The sequence below is a fragment of the Phascolarctos cinereus genome, unplaced genomic scaffold (assembly GCF_003287225.1).
Source record: "Phascolarctos cinereus isolate Bilbo 61053 unplaced genomic scaffold, phaCin_HiC Scaffold_726;HRSCAF=1367, whole genome shotgun sequence".
Taxonomy (NCBI): domain Eukaryota; kingdom Metazoa; phylum Chordata; class Mammalia; order Diprotodontia; family Phascolarctidae; genus Phascolarctos; species Phascolarctos cinereus.
The window spans coordinates 411,074,004-411,095,280 of NW_027556098.1; the positions used below are offsets into that span (position 1 = coordinate 411,074,004).

Sequence of the window (21,277 nt, forward strand, 5' to 3'; positions counted from 1 at the left end):
TGAGAGAAGCAGGGCTAAGTGACTTGCCCGGGGTAACACAGCTAGTAAGTGTCTCAGCAGGATTTGAATTCAGGAAGATGAGCATTCCTGCCTCCAGGCCCAGCACTGTATCCACTGTGCTACCTATCTGCTCTATTCTTCATTTAAGATCATCAAAAGATGAAATCACTACTCCCATGACCTCTGTGTCATTAGATTCCCTGGATGATGTGTGATGACAGAATTCTGAGGGGATTGAGTCATCTTTGCACAAAAGAATGCAAACAATTCATCTGTGTTTCCAGACTGACAGCTCATATTTACTTGCTCCAATACAATACATACTTCTTCTTCTTCTAGGTAACATCCGTGTTCAATTCTTTGGAACTATAGTGTTCCAATTTCATGACCATACAATACAATACTACTGGTATTAAAAAGATGAGATGCTATTTCTAGGAAAAGTTAGGGGACGTTGAAAGAGCTTTCACAGCTAGATAGGAGATACCTCAGAGACATTTATTCCAAACAATTTCTGACAAGAATGCCTTCCATCCATGCCTAGCATCCCTAGCAGGTGACCGCCAAACTTGTCCTAATACCCACAGTTACATCTCCTCCCCCATAACACTTTGAGGCAGCTCTAATTGGACTATCTTTTCTTACTATTTATATACCAAGACTTAATCCAGTAATTGGCCACTGTAAGCAACAAATGATTTTGCATTCTTCCATTTCTGATATATCAGCCATAGGATACTTTCCCAAATTCATTACATTTAAAGGGGGTGGGTATTTTCCAAGAAGAATCCTTTCCTATTTAAAAGCAAAAGAAGGCATCCCCATATTTTTTAGGCTTTCTTCTCTCCAGTATGAATTACATAATGTCCTTAAAGGCTGAGCTCAGAATGGAGGTTTTCATTATACTAATAAGGTCTCTATCCAGGGTGAATCTCCAGACGTACAATAAGGTTTAACTATTCAGTAGATGCTTTTCCACACCCTTTACTTTTCCACATTCTCTCCATTATGTTTCCTTTTGTGTAAGATCAGGAGGACCTTTCTCATAAAGGCTTTCCCACATTCACGGCATTTGTAAGGCTTCTCTCCAGTGTGTGTCCTCTGATGGCGTATCATGTTGGATTTTTGATTGAAAGCCTTCCCACATTCATTACATTGGTAAGGCTTCTCTTCAGTGTGAACTCTCTGGTGTTTAATAAGGGTGGAGCTCTGAGTGAAGGCTTTCTCACATTTATTACATTCATAAGGCTTCTCTCCAGTATGAATTCTCTGGTGTTTAACAAGTATTGAGTTTTTAGGAAAGGCCTTCCCACAGTGACTACATTTATAAGGCTTCTTTCTATTATGAGATTTTTTATGTGAAAGAAGGGTTGAGCTCTGACTGCAGACTTTCTCACATTTCTCATTTTTAGAAGGTTTCTCTTCAGTATGAATTTTCTGGTGCTCATTTAGTGTTGAGTTTTTACGAAAGGCTTTCCCACATTCACTACATGTATAAGGCTTTTCTCCAGTATGAATCATCTGATGGGAAATAAGGGTTGAGCTCTGACTAAAGGCTTTCCCACATTGCTCACATTTATACCGCTTCTCTCCAGTATGAATTCTCTGGTGGTTGAAAAGAGTTGAGTTTTGATTAAAGGCTTTCCCACAAGTATTACATTTATAAGGCTTCTCTCCAGTATGAATCTTCTGATGTTGAATAAGGTTTGATCTCTCCACAAAGGCTTTCCCACATGTATTACATTTATAAGGTTTCTCTCCAGTATGAATCCTCTGGTGTTTAATCCGGGTTGACCTCTGACTGAAGGCTATCCCACACTCATCACATTTATAAGGCTTCTCTCCAGTATGAATCCTCTGGTGGTTGGAGAGGGTTGATTTTTGAGTGAAGGCTTTCCCACACTCATTACATTTATATGGTTTCTCTCCAGTATGAATTCTCTGGTGTTTGAAAAGGGTAGCATTTTGAGTGAAGGCTTTCCCACACTCTTTACACTTATAAGGCTTCTCTCCAGTATGAATCTTCTGATGTATATGAAGTTTTGAAATCTCAAAGAAGGCTTTCCCACATTCCTCACATTTATAACGTTTCTTTCCAGCATGAACCTTCTGATGTTGAATAAGTCTTAAGTTGTCAGTGAATATTAAATTACATGCATTACATATATAAGCCTTCTTAATAGCAGGGATTTCCTGACGTTCAGAAGAGTGTGAATATTGAGGGGCTGCTTTCCCGCGCTCCTTATGCTTATAAGTTTTGCCTCTAGCTTGAATCTTCTGGCGTTTGGTGATTTTTCTCACATCACTCTCCTCTTTTACTTCTTCACTTTTTACCTGGCTCTCACTTTCACCCCATTTCCACAAAGAGAAGTAATCAGCAACACTGCCAAGTCTTTCAATCTTCACTCCATGGGAAGATCCCTCCTCTGGCTCATTCTCAGTCTTGATCTTGGATTCCAAATCTGAAAAACAGTAATATAAAGAACAAATGTCTGATATATATCTAATATAAAGTACAAAGTTTCTTAGTTTTGAGAGTGGAAACTAGGATGAAGTGATGCCACTGCAAATGGTACCTAAAGAAAGATAGCACCTGGTGCAAACATATTTTGAAATCTCCCTTTTAGTATCTCTAGAAGTATTGAAAAATAATATTTTCCCTAGTCTAATAACCCTTTCCAGACTCTTCCTTATTTGAAAGTATGTAGAAGACCAAGAACACAGGCCTTTCTTAGGGAATGAATTAAAGGTAGTAACAAATCTTTAAATAAAAGTGATATATTATCTTTTTCAAGAAATCATTGGCCATCCCTTCAATGGACTATGATATGACCCACCTAGAATCACTTTCCTTGTTTCCATTCAGAAGGTAATGTTATTGACCAGGAGGAGGAGGTCTCCTTGGTTCTGAAGGAGGTCCAAAACACTTGAGGGGATGGGTTACTTCAAAGCAGGCTAAGTCGAAGACTCCCAGGACTCCTTCTCAACCTGTGACCCAGGGGCCTCCTCACAGTAGACGGTGCCCTGAACATTTTGACCCCAACTCTTTTTCTCTACCTCGTGAGTTCCTCACCAGCATCTCCATTTGAGAAAGTACCCACAGTGGCCATGATCACTTTACACCTGAACACCCCTGTGTATTTCTCTACCTTGCTCATTCGGGTTCTTCTCTCCCCAACATTGAAACAACCTTTTTATATGTTGACTCTCTTCATTGAAATGTAAGCTCTTTAAGAGTTGAAAATTTCTTTATTTGTGCTTTTTTAAAATTTTCATGGTGGAGTATTTCTCACTCTCCCCTGGTTTTCCTCCAACCTGTCTCCCCACACTTTTTTCTCCTTTGCTGGATCCTCCTCCACATCAACCCCTTTAAACTTAGGTGGCCCTCAGGGCTCTGGCCTGGGCCCTCTTCTCTTCTCCCTCTATACCTCTTCACTTAGTCATCTCAGAAGCCTCCATGGATTTAATTACCATCTCTGTGTTGATGATTCTGAAATCTACCTTCCCTGCCCAACCTCTCTACTCACCTCCAATCTTGCATCTCCAACTGCCTTTCAGACATCTTGATCTGGATGTTCAACAGACATCTACTCAGTATGTCCAAAACTGAACTCTTTGTCTTTCCCTCTAAACCCTTCCCCCCTCCTACCTTCCCTATTACTGTAAAGGGTAACACCATCCTCTGAGTCTGTCAGCCTCACAACCTAGGAAGTATCCTGGACTCCCTCCTTTTTCCCCTCCCCAATATCCAAGCTGTTGCCAAGGCCTGCAAATTGAAACTTAGCAACTCTTAAATATGCCCCCTTCTCTCCTCTGACATGGCTCCCACCCTGGTCCAGACCCTCATCACCTCACACTGAGACTATTGCAATAGCCTGCTGGGGGAATCTCCCTGCCTCAAGACTCTCCCCCCTCTAGTCTGTTTTCCATTCATCCACTAGAGTGATTAGGCTAAAATGCTGGTCAGATCATGTCACCACTCCTCTCCCACTTCAATATACTCCAGTAGCTCCCTATTGCGTCCAGGGTCAAATACAAATGCTGCTTGGCATGCAAAGCCTTTCATCACCTTCCCATCTTCCCAGTCTTCTGCCACCACGTATTCTGTGACCCAGTGACACTGGCCTTCGCACTGTTCCACAAACAACAAAATCCTCTCAGCTCCATGTATGTTCTCTGGCTGTTCCCCATACCTAGAATGCTCTGGATCCTCTGCACTGCTGATCTCCCTGTCTTCCTTTAAGTACCAGCTAACATCCCACCATCCTCAGGAAGCCTTCTCTAACCCCTCTTTATATCCATGCATGCAGGAGGCATGTAATAAATGTTTATTCATTCATTCACAGTCCCTCTTCCAGGCACATAGTAAGCATTTAATATGAGTCTATCTATCAAGGGTAGAACAGAACAAATGACTCTTGTTTGGTAATGTAAACACAAAAATGTGTTTTAAATTAATTTGTTTTGTTTGCTTAAGATTACTCTAAATGTTACCACAGATTTTGTTGAGCAAATGAAGAATGTCTGAGGGCACTGGGGTGAGAGTGGGGTAGACTATGGCAGTTTAAATGGCTTTCTGTCACAGAGAAATTACTTCAATTTAGAATTAGTTATTCAGTGGTTCCACTGACGTCCAACTCTTTATGACCCCATTTGGGCTTTTTGTGGCAGAGATACTAGAGTGGTTTGCCATTTCCTTCTCCAGCTCATTTTATAGATGCGGAAATTGAGGTAAACAGGGTTAAGTGACTTGCCCAGGGTCACACAGCTAGGAAGTGTGTAAAGCCAGGTTTGAATTCAGGATGAGGAGTCTTCCTCACTTTAGGTCTAGCACTCTAACCACTGCACCACCCAGATGCCTAATTGATTTAGAATGAGATGAGATTAAAATAAAATGCTTCTGGCATGGCAGCCATGCATAAAATACAGTGACATATAGCTATAGACATATTGTTCTCTATGCATACGTAGTTATACATCTCTATTTAGGTATCTATACATAGATATATATACTCATGTATAGATATATAAACATATATTTTGTATGTATCTATGTGTTTATGGGCCTATGTATGTTTGGGTATATTTCTAGAAAAGAACCCAGTATACTTCTTAGCTGTTTGGACTCACTGGTCCTAGTGAATCATAAGAAAAATAATAATATCTGACATATTCATGGGGCTTTTAAGTTTTGCCAAGTGTTTTCCTTCAATTGATCATGGCAGAAATCTTACAAACAGGTACAATGGGGAAAGATGACTTTATTTTACCTGTAAGGGCTAGAGAGAGGCTCATGGTTTCAAGGTCTTTCCCAGAGCCACAGGTAAGTTAACGATAGATTACACTAATTTGGGACTTTCTGGGTACTGAGGGCTTTCAGCCTAGGACTCTGGGGTAGAGTGGTCATTATTATCCAGCCCATTTTTCATAAGACACCTGTATGAACTCTGTCTACAGCTTCCAGATATTTCTGCTACCCTGCGTAATCAATTTCTGGGTTTTAGGGTGCCAAGAAGCCACAAATGTAGAGTTAGGGCCACAGGGGAAGCATAGTACAGGATATTTATCACAAGCATTCTGTCAGGTGTCGGGGAGGGGGGCTCTCATGGCATTAGCTCTTACTGAATAGATATCCCAGTGACTTGTATGCTGAATGACAGAGTAGGGTATTGGATAAGCAAAAAGATCAACAGATATCTTTAGTGGGCAGGTTATATATTAGACCATCTAAGGCAGGAAGTATAGAGAAAAGGAGAGAAGGAACTAGGAAAGGACCTTGAGGGATACTCACCTTAAGTGTTTATTGCATGGCTAATGATTGAAGTAAAATAGACTGGAGGGGAGGGAGGGATGGAGCAAGCATTATTGAGCATCTAAGCTGGACAAGTCACTTCATGCTGTCTGCCTCAGTTTCTTCAGCCGCAAAATGAGTTGGAGAAGGATATGGCAAAGCCCTCCAGGATCTTTACCAAGAAGACCCCAAATGGGGTCATAGAGAGTTAGACACCACTGAAATGACTGAACTACAACAACATGTGGGAAGCACTGTGCTAAGTAAGCCCTTTTATGATCTCAATCCATGGAGGTAAGTGCTTTTATTATCCCCATTTACACCTAAGGAAACTGAGGCAGTGGTTAAGTGTTCTGCCCTAAGTGTTTGAGGACAGATTTAAACTTAGTTCTCCCTGACTACAGACCGCAGTGCTCTATCCATAGAGTCACTGAACAGTTACTCTTGAAAAGTGCCAAGCCAGGTCAGAGAAAAACCAAGAGAGAATAAGGTTGCAGAACTCCCAAGAGGAAACCATATGTGGGCTCAGAGTGAAATGTACCACCACAAATGCTACAGAGAGGTCAAGAAGGAGTCCTGAGAGACATGCCATGAGATTTGTCACATCAGAAATTGTTGGGGGTGGGGGGCATATATTCTCACGTGACAGAAGAACTCAGCTCCTGCATCCCAGAAATGGAGATTTCGAAGTGACATGAGCAGCCTTTAAGTGAAAGAATACCAGAAAGGAATCTCCATCATCACATGCCCCAAAGGTGGGCATATAGCTTCTACATGAAATCTTTCGAAGGAACCTCCCACCTTCCAAGCGAACCCAATCACTTTATAGATTACTACAAGTTTTAGGAAGCTTGTCATGAATACATTTTAGGGTTTTTTTTCATTTGTTTGTTTGTTTTGCAAACTCCATGAATTATTCCTACCCTCTAGAGCTAACAATCAAATTAAACCCTCTTCCATGTGACAGCCCTTCCCATATGTGCAGGCAGCTCTTTTCCTCATAAGTCTTTTCTCCAGGCTCTAAGTCCCTGCTTCCTTCAACTAATCCCTCACATGATAAGAATTCAAGACCCTTCAGCATCTTCCGAGCATTCTTTTTATTCAGGGAATCCAGCACTGAACACAATAGCCAGATGAACTCTGACAAGGCCAGAGGACCCAGGCTCTATCTGATCCCTACTCTTAGAAACCATAGCTCATGAAGGCTGAGGTGGCATCAGCATTTGGGCTCTTAGTTCACCCTGCTGATTCAGACTGAGCTTGTAGTCCCAGATACTTTGAAAAACATTGTTGTCTTTGATCTCCTGTGGAATTTCCCCCAGTTCTCTAGCATATACTGATCCTTTTGGATCCTGACCCTATGGTCCAGTGTGTTTCCTCCCAGGTTTGAGTCATCTGTAAATTCCTTGTGCACAGCATGCGTGCCTTTATCCATGTCAGAGAGAAAAATCAAACAGAACAGGAAAAGAAGCGTGGGTCAGTGCAGCATTTCTTTTAGGTACAGAACAGAAAGAAACAGTGACAAAAATGGAAGCATTTTTTAGTACAAAAAATAACAGTCCAGAGAGAAAGACAGCCATCAGAAAGGAGGCACGTTTTTTAGGTACAGAGAGAAACTGAAGCATGTCGAGATAGAAACACAGCCATAGAAATTGAAGCATGATTTTAGGTAGAGATGGGAACAGAAGGATGTCCAGATGAAAACACAGCCTCAGAACTGGAAACATGCTTTTCAGATCCAGGAGGGAACAGAAAGAAGTCCAAATAGAGACACTGCTGGAGAAATTGAAGGACTCTTTTAGTGCAGAAGAGAATAGGAGGAAGTTCAGGTGGAAGCAAAAGGGCAGAGAAAGTGAAGTATTGTGTTTAGTCCGTTTTCTAGCAGAAGCAAACAGAGGCAAGTCCAGAGAACCACAGCAATAGAAATTGACCCATTCTTCTAGGTACAGAAGGAAGTTCAGATAGAAACATGGCCATAGAAATTATGGGGATTTTTTTAAGCTACAGAACAAAATGTAAGAAAGTCCAACTAAGAAAAAATGTTTACCTGCTGAAGGGAACAGAAGGCTCTCCAGAGAGAAAGGCAGCCACAGAAATGGAAGCATCCTGAGTAGGGGAGGGTGGGAGGGAGGGAGAGAATCTGGAACTCAACATTTTTAAAAGAATGCTTAAAAACAATTAAATAATAAAAAGCAGAAATGGAAGCATTCTTTAGGTACAGAATGGAAAAGAAGGAAGTCCAGATAGAAACACAGACAGAGAAACTGAGGGGTTTTGTTTTGTTTTGTTTTGTTTTGTTTTTTGCATTTAGAAGTCCAGACAGAAATGCTGCTGTGGAAATTGAAGCAATCTTTTTCAGATACAGAAGGTAAGTAAAAGAAAGCAGTCCAGATAGGAACTCAGCCATCAAAAATGAGGTTTATTTTTTTGTTTTGTTTTTTCTTTAGATATGGAAAGGAAATGAAAAAATCCAGACTGGGAAACAATCATAAATTCCTTTAAGTCCAGAAGAGAACAGGAGGTTCCTGCTGGAAGCAGAGATAGAAACTGAGGCATTTTTTAATGGACAGAAGGGAACAGAAGGAAATCTAGACAGAAACATAGCTGTAGAAATTGCAGCATTGTTAGGTAGGGATGGGAACAGAAGAATGTCCAGATTAAAAGACAACCATAAAATTTGAAAAAAAAATTAGCTACAGATGGGAACAGAGAGAAATACAGTCATGCAAAGGGAAGTATTTTAAGTACAGAAGGAAAGGCAGATGGAAACATGGTAGAAATTGAGGGAAAGTTTTTAAGCTATAGAACAAAATGTAACAAAGTTCAATTAAAAACACAGCTATAGAAATTGAAACTTTTTTATGTATAGAAGGGAACAGAAGAATGTCCAGAGAGAAATACAGCTACAGAAATGGAAACATTCTTTTAGATACAAAAAGGAAGAAAAGGAAGTCCCAATAGAAACATAGACATAGAAATTGAGGGGTTTTTTTAAGGTTTAGAAAGGAATGGAAGGAAATCCAATTAAAAACAATACCAATGAAACTGAAGCACTCTTTTACTACAGAAGGAAGTTCAGGTAGAAACAGAGCTATAGAAAATGAGGCATTTTTTTTTCAGCTACAGAATGAAACACGAAAGTCCAATTAGAAACAGCTATAAAAACAGTAATATTCTTTTGGAAAAAGAAAGGAATAAAATTTAGTTTAACTAGGAACACAGCCATAGAAAGCAAAGGATATATATATGTATATAAAATGTGTAGAAGGGACATTTATTTTAAAGTACCAAAGGGAACAAAAGGAAGTCGTGATAGAAACAGTTTTGAAGGATAAATGACCTTATCATTTGGGCATTGGAGATTGTGAAGGGAAAGCCTTGGCACTTTCACTCTCCAAACAATAGATTTGCTGACTCCTCAGTCTAGAGGCTCCTCTAGAGGAGTACCCTGGATGGGAAGTGAGAACGTAGTCCTAGCATAAATGACCAGTTGCTGGGCTATGTGAGGGCCCATGGGATGGCAAAAAGAATAGAGAACAGTGCCTCTAAAAATGGGGGCCTGTGAGAGCTCTCAGAGGCCAATGTGCAGTGAGCACAGGCAGGTTTGTCCCTCTCTGAGATGGGGCTCTGACCCTCTAGCTTTTATTTACAGTCTGGGCTCAGAATCCTCTGGTTTCCAAATCAATCCAGTTCATTTCACAAGCAGGTCTAAGTATCTACTCCCAGCAGAGCCCAGAGCTACAGTGATCAGCTAAGTCAGGCTCCTGCCCTCAGGAAATTGCCATCCTCAAGGAATCCAATAAGAAAAACAAAAATTTCCCTAAAGGTCACTCACCAGAAATATCTGGGCTCTTGGAATTCTCCATTGGGCTCCTGAGAAAGGCTAAACCTCAGTTCTCCTCTGGGCCTTCAGCCATATGTATCTAGGAAGGTCTTGGTTACAGTGTCTGAATGCTTCAGAAAGAAAACTGAGCCTGTTCTCAGCCCAAGCTCCTCCCCAGTCATCCAGGTACAGCCCAGGTGTGGTCCACTGATATTCAGAGTGAGCCCAGGAACATAGGGGATGCGCTCAGACTTTGGCTAGGGTGGGGGTGTGGTTAGTCTATACAGTTTCCCAAAGGTCTCCTCCATTAGAATATACTGTACTGGAGGGCAGGTACTTTTTTTGTGGTTATTGTTATTGTTTCTGACTGAGGTTTGAAGTTGAGTGGGAGGATGGGAGACTTGCTTTGTAATTCTAGTTTGAGCTGAGGATCTGGGCCTCAGTAAACATTTTATAAATGTTTATTGCCTCATGACTGCCAGCCCCCCTCACATCCACCACAGACCTAGATTCTAATTTCTACTGGGATCTCACTCAGAACTGAGGTCATCCTCCAAACTTTTTAACCCTTCTTAGTATCTTCTTTAGATTCAAGCGAAGCCATATCCTGCTTCTTCCAGGGACTAATCATTTCTATCCCACAGCTCAGAGATTTAGAGTTTAGTGAAGATAACTTACATCAATCCACACTTTCATCAAGGAAGAAAGTGAGGCCAAGTCAAGAAGCCATATGCGCAAAGTTGATTTGTTTTTTTTTTAAGTCCTAAATGGAGAGCTGGGATTTTGAATCCAGATCCTCATACTCTGCATGGAGAAGTCACAAGAAAGGACTTCAGATACTGCACTGGTTGAACCATACACTTGACCTTAGCCCCCACAGTAATTCAACATCAAATTTGCTTAGGCACCAAACCATCCTTTGGGTTTTTTTTTTTATCAATTTCCCCAACCTAAGGTGTGCTATTAAATGTTTAACAACCTACTCTCAAAAAAAAGATATGGGAGCAGCTAGGTGGCTCAGTGGATAGAGCACCAGCCTGGGATTCAGGAGGACCTGAGTTCAAATCTGGTCTCAGACACATAACACTTACTAGCTGTGTGACCATGGGCAAGTCACTTAACCCCATTGCATAGCCCCCTTCCCCCCAAAAAATATGTACACTTGAAACACTCAACTTTAATTTCTGTGATGAACATTTTCCCCATCTTGAGTCTAGACAATCAAAAAATTATAAAGTAAGCCCTAATTTGTAGCTTTTGCGGAGTTCTGAGATATAAATGTTCACCTGCAAAATTTAATAATCACCTCTGGTAGAGCTGGCTTCAGTTGGTTCCAATACACTCCTACCTATAGTCCTGTGGGCATCATGGATCTTGGAACTGAAGGTCCTCCAGCACCTGCCCCAGTCCAGTTCTATCTCCAAGCACAGTAATACAACATGAAAAAAATTCTGTAACTAAAGCCAAAAGTCTGGTTTTAATCCTGACTCTATCACTGACCAGTTTAGCTGTGTGCCCTTGGCCAAGTCACTTCCTCACTACGGGCTTCAGTTTACTCATTTGCCAAAAGAAGAAGGAGAACTGGCCTGGTCCTTCCATTTCCTTTTTGTTTGTTTTGTTTTGTTTTAGGCAATTGGGGTTAAGTGACTTGCCCAGGGTCACACAGCTAGTTAAGTGCCAAGTGTATGGTTTGAGGCCGGATTTGAACTCAGGTTCTGATCCTTCCATTTCTGAGAGTCATGGAAACCAGTAGAGACTAACAATCCCTTTCTCCTTTCCTTCCTCTTTATACAAGTAAGAAGACTGAGGCCCTGAGGGAGGCAAGGACTTACCCAGGATCCCATACTTTGTCAAGGGAAGAGACTGAACCAGATTCCCTGTTCTCTGACTCCTGCTTTCCAGCACTGGGCTCTTTCTCCTACACTTTCCCATTTCTCCAAGTCTCCTGTGCTTACTTACCTGTCTTAATGCCCAGTAAGTCCCTGAGATCACCTATCCCTCCTGCTTTCTGACTCCAGACCCAACCTAATCCCCAACCCACAGGACAAAACCCACCAGGAGCTACTAGAATTCTCAGCTCTAGCCCTATTCCTGTCCCTGTTCTGGACCAAACCTTATCTTACCCAAAGCATCAGGCTCATCTCAGACTTCTCTTCTCCCCATTGGATATTTTATGGAGTGTCCCAGGGAAGGGAGAAGAGGGAGGGGTGAAGTTCAGGGTGAATCTAGTCAGTCTGGAGAGGGAATGAGGCCCAGCTGAGGGATGGGAGGAAGACTTTCTTAATTCGAGGGTCTCCCCTCTAATGACAGTTGCCCATTTGTCCTGTCTACAGACTGCATCATTTTTTGCATTTTATCTTCACCATTAGACATTGAGTTCCTTGAGAGCAGAGATTGTGGCCCCAGTGCTTAGCACACTATCTGACACATAGTAGGCTTTTAATAGGAGTAGACGCATGCTAAGCATTTCCCAGACTTCTAGGGTCTAAAGGCCTTGGTGCTGATTCAGTCCTGGGTTTTCTTCTGTGTTATTAGTGTGTGAGGGGGGAGGTTGGGACAGAGAAGATGGCAAAGCCTCTTGGGCAGGGACTTGGCTTCATTACTCTCCAATTCCATTCTTTGAGTTTTAAAATCCAAAATGGATCTGCCTATAGGGAGGCATGGACACCTGAATTTTATATGCCTCTGTTAGACAAAAGCTTAGAGACTTAGGAGTATAAATGTGCCTTCAGGAAAAGTCCCTCTCAGCTCCTTTCTTATTGAGGTTGGCAAGGGCCAATGTCTATCATGCATAATATACTGGTTGCTGGACGCCCCTTTTCTAATTCTCACTTGTTTGTTCAGTCATTTTACACTCGTGTCCAACTCTCCATGACCTCATTTGGGGTTTTCTTGGCAGAGATACTGGAGCAGTTTGCCATTTCCTTCTCCAGCTCATTTTACAGATGAGGAACTGAGGCAAACAGGGTAAAGTGACCTGCCCAGGGTCACACAGCTAGGAAGAGTCTGAGGCTGGATTTGCAATCATGAAGATGAGTCTTCCTGAGTTCAGGCCCAGCAACCTGACCACTGTGCCACGGATATTAATAAGTAATAAAAATGACTCCTACCTCCTACATTCATACCATCTTTTCATTTTATGTTTCTCCAGCTATGATTTCATTGAAATTTCACAAATAGTTCTCTGAAGATGGTAGTGGAGATGTTAACTCTCTTTCTCTCTTTTTTTGTGTGAGGTTTACTCATGATCCCAGCCAACTACTTGAGTTTTAAACTCTTTGTTAAGGTAAAAGTCTGCTTCCAATGTGGAGAATGTACTGTCCCAAGCTTTGGAGGTTTGTATAGCTGTTTTCAGAGATACTTCTAGGGACCTGTAAATTTTCAGTTCTTCCAAGGTGGTATGATAAGGGGTGAGGTGTTTACTCTTTTCCTGGCCTGAGCTCTGGTCTTTGAGTGACTGGCCACAAGCAGTCTTTTCTCTCTTGGAACTGTGAGAAGAGTTTCCTCTCCACTACCACTACAAGTTCTACCACGCCAGCGCTCCTTCTCATCCCAGGACCGCCACCCAGAACTGTGACCCAGATCCAAGCACGGGCAAAGCAAGAGATTCCTGCCTCAGCACCGCGAAGAGATCCCTGCAGTCCACCTCTGATCAGCCACTTGATTCCCCGTCTGTCTATGGACCGGAAGCTCAGGACACAGCCACTGCCCTGGCAACTGTGCTCTGCACTCTAAGCTCTGGAACTGGCTCTGTCCTAGCTCTTCTCTCACCGCAAAAACAGACTTTTCTCACTGACCTGAGTTACTTTGGCATTTCTAGATTGAGGAGTCTGGAAACCACCACAGCTGCCTGTGATTCAGTACTCTGAGACCTGCTCTAGGTTCACTGTGTCCTGCGTGCCCACCCAGTAATGAGCTCCTCTCCATGCCCGGCAAGATATGCCTTTCTGATCAACCATCCAGGCTGTCTTGGGCTGGAAAATTGTTTTACTCTGTATTTTTGTGGGTTCTGCTGCGTTAGAATTTGTTTAGAGCCATTTTTATGGGTATTTGGAGGAGTTTGGGGGAGAGCTCAAGCAAGTCACTGCTTTCACAGCGCCATCTTGGCTCCGCCCCCTTGTTAACTCTTACAGATGGGGAAACCAAAACCCAGAAATGCTCCTGCTTGAGAGGAGGTTGGGACTGGAATGCAGGGCTCCTGGAAGCTACACACACACACACACACACACACCACACACACACACACACAAACACAAACACACCACTCAAATCCCAACAGAACCTCATTGATTTACTCCCTGAGCTCTGGATAAAGGTTTGGTAAATGGGAGACATAGTGAGTCACAGTATCAAGAGGGGGATGGGAAACTGAGCTGGGAAGGCTGAGAGCCAGGGTCTTTTTCTCAACATTACAGAGGCAAATGGATAAGAGCAAAGGAGAAGGAGGCAGAGCCAAGATGCCGGAGAAAAGGCAGCAACTCACCTGTGCTCTCCCTGAAACCCCTCAGAACACATATAAATAATGCCGTAAAGCAATTTCTGAAGTGGCAGAATCCACAAAAGGATAGGGTGAAATAATTTTCCAGCCAAAGACAACTTAGAAGTTTGTCAGGAAAGGTTTGTCACAACAAGGTGAGAGTGGAGCAAGGTCCAGCACAGACTGTGCCACCCTAGATCAAGCACGTTGTTGCAATGAGGAAAAAGCCAAGGAGTCAACACTCTCACTCTCCCTTACCCACCTGAATCCTATCTGCCCTCCCTCCCACTGGCCTATTCATGGGCTAGTCAGTGAGGTAGTGTAAAGAGTGCTGTCCATGGTAGTTGTAAAGCAAATAAGAGATCCCTATTCTCTCAGAGCTACTTGAAAGCATTTAGAAAGGTCATGAAATCTAAGGAAATAATGGCTAATACTAACAAGTAATACTCATATAGTGCTTTGATGTTTGCAAAATGAAAACCTTAATTGTCTCCTATCCTGAACTGCTTATTTTACAGATAAAGACACTGGAGCCAAGGGAGGTTAGGTGACTTGTCCAAGGTTGCAGAGTCAATGAACAGTGAATTCCAGTGTCCCCAGAATTCCAATCTAGCTTGCTCCCCATTGCATCACAGCAATGCTCTCCAGGGAAACTGAGGCCTAGAGTGTAAAAGGGAATTAACCAAGCCCACAGAATTAATAACTACCTGAGCTAAGACCTGAACCCACATTTTCTGACTCCAAATCCAAGGTTCTTTATACTAGACCACACTGCCTCCCAGATGTCTAGATGTGGTCAGTGGCCACTAGAAAAATCTGTTAATCACTTTGCTGATTGTATACCCTGCTCTATCATGGAACACATATGTCACTGGGACATCTATTCAGCAAGAGTGAATGCCATGATAGCCCCTGGACAAAATGATCAGATAAGTATCCTATGCTCTATTTCTCCTAGGGTTCTACCACCACAGATCATTCTCTTGGCACCCAGAAATCCAGAAGTTGATTATGCAGCTGTATTTGGAGGAAAGAATAGCTACAGGCTAGAGAAGAAATCAAGTTTGGATAGGTATTTCATGGAAAATGGGCTGGTTGATATGGACCACCCTACCTCATTTGCTAAAGAGAAAGAACTCTGTGTACAGAAAGTGCCATGTAAGTGTCTTCTCTTGCTGATTTGCCCTAGGACCCTGGGCAAGATCCTAAAACTTTGTGAACCTCTTTCCATTTCTTTTCTGTGAAATAGGGGCAACTTTTCCTATGGTACCTTCATTACAGGGTCCTTACCATGGGCAAATGGTGGAAAACACTTGGCAACACTGAAAGCTCCATAAAGATGACAAACAGTATTTTGGTTATGGTTAACTAGGAGCACTGGGTCAAAATAGCCAAGACTCAAACGCAAAATGCTGTTTGGTGTCTAGAGCCTCTCATAAGCCAGCCCCCTCTGTCCTTCCCAATCTTCTTACACTTGCCTCATAGGAAATTCTCTTTGACCCAATGACTCTGGCCTCTTGCTTCTCTTGGACTGAGAAAATTCATCTCTTTAACTCTGGGCATTTTCTCTGGCTGTTTCCCATGCCTGAAACACTCACTTCCTGTCTCTGCCTACCAACTTTTCTGGCTTCCTTTAAATCTCAGTGAAAATCCTATCTTCTACAGGAAACCTTTTCCAAATCCACTTAATTCTAGTGTCTTTCCTGTTTTAATTATTTCCTATTTATCCTGTGGGGTGTAAGGGGTGTTCAAGAAAGACTAGCACCTCTGGTGTGAGAGCTTACCAAGGCTTTTTCAGGGCTGTTCAACCACTTGGTGTCTACCTGGCACTCAACTTTCACCTATGGCTATGAGAAATTTTAGCATGAGCAGTGGCTATATCCCAGTGCACTGTATTGGCAGATGTGCTAAACCAGGTTGAGAGTACACAATGGTCTTCAAACCCATTTGGTGAGTTAGGGCAGTGGCTACCCCAAGCATGTGAAGACTTCTCCTAGCAGAATGAAAACAATCTGTTCCAATGGCCATAAAGGCAGCGGAAGCAGGTTCTGTGGAGCACTTAGAGCTTGGTCAGATATCAAAGACACCAAGGTCATCCACTGCATCCTGGAACATCAACAACAATCTTCATTTTTGGCCTGCCACTGGACTCAGATGACTCTGGAAGAAAACACTGAGGCTGACTATTTCACTTAAATCCTAACTGGTCCTCTTCAAAAATGAAGGACAAACAACAATTATCCTGTGAATAGCTAGTATGCACCTATTTGTTTGCTTCTTGTCTCCCCCAGTAGATTGTGAACTCTTTGAGGGCAGAGACCATTTTCCAATCTTTTTTAGATCCCTAGTGCTTAGCATGGCACCTGGCACATTTGTTGATAGACACACACACATCAATATAACGTTTATATATGTTACACACACACACATGTACACATACCATAGGACAGATAGTACATTGGACTTGGAATCAGGAACACTCATCTTCACAAGTTCAAATCTGACCTTAGACACTTACTAACTATATGACTCTGAGCAAGTCATTTTACCCTGTTTGCCTTACTTCCCCATCTATAAAATAAGCTAGAGAAGGAAATGGCAAGCCACTCATGATATTTGCTAAGAAAACCCCAAAATGGGGTCTCAAAGAGGTGGACACAACTAAAACAATTGGACAACAACACAATGCTATATTCTGTGTTTGGGTACTAGTCTGTCAGAAACAGTGTTAAAAAGGAAGATCATTCCAGATCAAAGTGATTTGTAGCTGGGATAATTATCCATACATGCACTGTCTCACTCCTACCTACTTCCATGTCTATTCCCCCACCTCCATGCCCTCAAACATGTCCTCTACCCATGGGGTATTTGTGTTAACATAGTAACCTTGAACAAGAAACAATTATCTGTTAAAATACATTTTGGGTTAACATCCCAAACAATGGTCATTATTCTGTTCCTCCATTAATAATTAGATACATAAAGCATTTATTAAGTGCTTACAATATGCCAGGCACAGGGCATATGAATATTGTACACTGGGAGCATAGATATGATAATATAATATACACTACATAAAAGCACAAAGAAATTCTTGACCCTCATGAAGCTTACATTCCAAAGAAGAAAGTGAACATAGAAAAAGGATGCTGAAAAATCATCAGGGGAGAGAAGTATTCAAATGTAGAAAAAGTGGTAAAGAGCAGGGCATCATGGGCTAGAGCAGGTCTGAAGTGATTGTGGCTGGTGTGGAGACCTCATCAAATGGAGATTCTAGGGAAGATGTTACTAGGAGAGGGAGATCCAGGCCATACTGGTCAGGGTATGATGCTACAAGAGAGGGATACCAGCCAAAGAAATGAAGAAGTCATCCTGAAAGTCTTGGGCTGAGCCCAATTTGCAATGACCAATCCTCTTATGTTTTCTTGACCTCTTCCAAAACCAAAGGGACTGCTTCCCTCAGATCAATATTTTCATCCTTTCTGAATGGCAGAAACCGTAGTACTTCAAAGAAGATCATCACCCAATCCATTCAGAAATGAAGAGTACAATGATTTTTTAAATTTTTAAATAATGTCTTTAATTTTTAAAGCACAACTTTTAACATTATTTTTAGCTCCAAATTCTCTCGCTTCCCAACCCTATTTTCAAAATCCCTTCCAGTATTTTTCATTTTCCTTTTCTGTCACGTTGAGTGCAAAGTGATACCTCAGAATTGTTTTAATATGAATTGCTCTAATTATTAGTGATTTAGAGCATTTTTTTATATGACTATTGATAGCTTGGATTTCTTCCTCTAAAAACTCCCTATCTATATCCTTTAACCATTTAGAAATAGTTGAATGCTCTTATTCTTGTACATTTGACCCAGTTCTCTATATATTTTGGAAATGGGATCTTTATCCAAGTAATTTGCTGTAAAGATTCTTCAGTTTCTGGTTTGTCTTCAAATATTACTTGCATTACTTGTGTTAATGTAAAAACTTTTAAATTGCATATGATCAACATTATCCATTTTGCCTCCTAGGAACCTCTGTATATCTTATTTGATCAAGAAAGCTTCTCTATCTATAGACCTAACAAGTAATTTCTTACCTGTTCCCCTAATTTGTTTATAATACCATCTTTTCTGTCCAAATCATGTAGGCCCTTTGAGCTTATCTTATATTTTGTGAGATGTTGGTCTATGCCTCATTTCTGCCAGACTACTTTCCAGTTTTACTCACAGTTTTTGTCAAATAGTGAGTTCTTGCCCCCAAATCTGGGATCCTTGGGTTTATTAAATACTAGGTTTTGTGTTCACTTGCTTCTCCATGTTGTACATCTAATCTGTTCCACTGATTGATCTTTCGACTTATCACCCACTAGCAACTTCTTTGGATCATTGCATCTTTGTGATAGAGTTTGAGGTCTGGTCCTGCTAGACCTTCTCCCTTGTGTTTATTTCATTGATTCCCTGATATTCTTGTTCCATTGTTCCTCCAAATGGATTTTGTTGTTATTTTTTCTAGCTCTACAAAGTAATTCTTTGGTAGTATGATTGGTATGGCACTGAATAAGTAAACTAATTTAGATACTATTTTCATATTTGTTGTATTGGCTTGCTTACCTATGAATGATTAGTATCTCTCTAATTAAAGATGTTTTCATTGGGGTGAAGTCTACTTTTAACCCATTCATGTAGCTTCCCTGTGTGTCAGCAGGTAGATTTCCAATTATTTTATACTATGTACAGTGACTTTAAGAATTTCTTCTTTTCTCTCTTCCCATTGGATTTTATTCATAATATACATAAATGCTGATCATTTTTGTGGATTGAGTTTACATCCTGTAACATTGATGAAGTTTCTAATTGTTTCAATTAGTTTTTTAGTGAACTCTCTAGGATTCTGTAGCTAAATCATGTTGCAATAAGAATTTGCAACAAAGAGAAACTTAAGCACAGGGTTCTTAGCATGATCAATTTATTAGCAAGATTAGCAGTTGACAGTAAATGGTATCCAAGGTTCTTCAGTAGCAAAGGATAAAACTGACAGACAGAACAACTCTTTTAGAGCATTTGCACAGTTACTGTTGTTAAACATAAACATATCTCACTTCTGATTGGTTGGTATCCTTTTGCATCAGTTCCTCACCAGGAGGCGTAACATTATGATCAGATTGACCCACATCCTCTAGAAAGTGCTGTGGTTGGCAATCTCCAGAGCAGGGTACAGGAGGCTTGTCATTTCCATGCTAGTACTTAGAGATGGGTTTAGAAACTTTGTGATGAGAAATCACTGAGAAAAGGAAAACAAGGAATGAGGCACCTAGAGTTGTTTTCCTCTGTTGCTAATATTTTCAGGCAGCCAGCAGGATGTGGGTGATAAGCTATAAGCACAGAGTAGGCAATTGAAGCTACAGGCTTAAGGAGCTCAAACACACACAATGAGGGATCCCAACCAATACAAAGTAGATTCATTAAGCCTAATGAAATAGACTGAAAGTTACAGTAACAGCAATATTGTTTTAAGGACGAATGAGTGACTAAATCATTTTGATCATTATAAATATAAAAATTAAAAAGGACATATGAAGAAAGATGCTGTCTGCATCCAGAGAAAGACCTGATAAATAGAATAGGTATAGAATAATTTTACATATATGTATGTGTGAGTGTATGTGTTTGTGTGCTTGTGTGTGTGTGTGTGTGTGTGTGTGTGTATGCCTATTTGTTTCTAATGATAGGCATCTCTAGGGCAGCAGGGAGTGAAGAAAATAAAGGGGGGAAAAGAACTTTATGTGATAACTCTGTTGTATATTTAGTGGGAATAGCAAGTTGTACATTCCTTCAATTTTTTTTAACGTTGTTGCTGTAGCTAGCATTTCTAGTAAAATATTGAATAATATTGAAATAATAATCCAGTTTTTGTTTTGTCATTGAAGTGGTCAATTAAACTCAGTAGTTCCACAATTTTCATCCAGTCCTGTGTTCCTGGTAGAAAAACACTTTCATCACAGTGTATGATCTTTGGGACCTGTTGTTGTAGTATCCTTGCTAGCATTTTATTTAAAACAGTTGCATCAGTATTTATCAGGAAAATTGCTCTATAGTTCCCCCCCCCCCGTATTTTGGCTTTCTCTGATTTCAGTATCAAGACCATATTTGTGTCATAGAAGGAATTTGATAGGGCTCTTTTTCCACCTATTTTTTCAAACAGTTGAGATATTTGGTAAAATTCTCTTGTCAATCCATCTGCTCCTGGGGTTTTTTGCTTAGGGAGGAATGCTGCTATTTTCAGACCTAGTTGGGGGAGGGCAGTAATAAGGACCTACAGGGATCACTGGTCTTTGTGGCTACAGGAGAGCAGGGAATGGGGTCATAGTTCCAGGGCCAAGAGGAGCACTAATAATTGCAACTTCAGGGGATTAGGGCCCTTCCTGGGTAAAGCACGGAGCACAGACCAAGAGGGCAGTGACCACACCTCTCCCTTATCATACCACCTTGGAAAGAAGAGCTGACCTCCTAAATTGTCTCAGTCTGGAAAAAATCTCACTCTGACCTTTTGTTGGCTCTGCTGCTTCAAAATTTGATTTGAGTTGTTATTTTGAAGGTTTTTTGGGAGAGTTCCATTTGGGTGGCTGCCTCTCTTCTGCCATCTTGGTTTCCTCGTTACATTTATAAAGCTTTTCTTTAGTATGAATTCTCTGGTGTTTATTAAGTCTTGAGGTTCTACGGAAGGCTTTCCCACATTCCTTACACTTATAAGGATTCTCTCTAGTATGAATTTTCTGGTGAATGACAAGGCTTGACTTTTGAGTGAAGGCTTTCCTACATTGACTACATTTGTAAGGCTTCTCTCCATTATGAGTCATCATATGTGTAAAAAGCATTGAGCTCTGACTGAAGGCTTTCCCACACTCATTACAGTTATAAGGCTTCTCTCCAGTATGAACTCTCTCATGTTTGAAAAGGGTTGAGCTGCGAGTATAAGCTTTCCCACATTCAATACATTTATAAGGCTTCTCTCCAGTATGAATCCTCTGGTGAATGAAAAGGTTTGAGCATTGAGTGAATGCTTTCCCACATTCATTACATTTATAAGGCTTCTCTCCAGTATGAATCAAGATATGCTTACAGAGCACTGAGCACTGACTGAAGGCTTTCCCACATTCAGCACATTTATAAGGCTTTTCTCCAGGGTTG

The 21,277-nt window shown here is 41.2% G+C and overlaps 1 protein-coding gene across 1 annotated transcript in view; it reads right to left on the reverse strand.

Moving 5' to 3' along the window:
• Positions 1-412: 412 nt before the first annotated feature.
• LOC110202350 (uncharacterized) overlaps positions 413-21,277 on the reverse strand; it is a 97,544-nt gene continuing 76,679 nt past the window's right edge. Inside the window, 3 exon segments of the mRNA XM_020978401.2 lie at positions 413-2,125; positions 12,579-12,591; positions 20,808-21,276. Of these exon segments, the coding sequence (XP_020834060.2) occupies positions 985-2,125; positions 12,579-12,591; positions 20,808-21,276 (1,623 nt within the window). The 3' untranslated portion in view covers positions 413-984.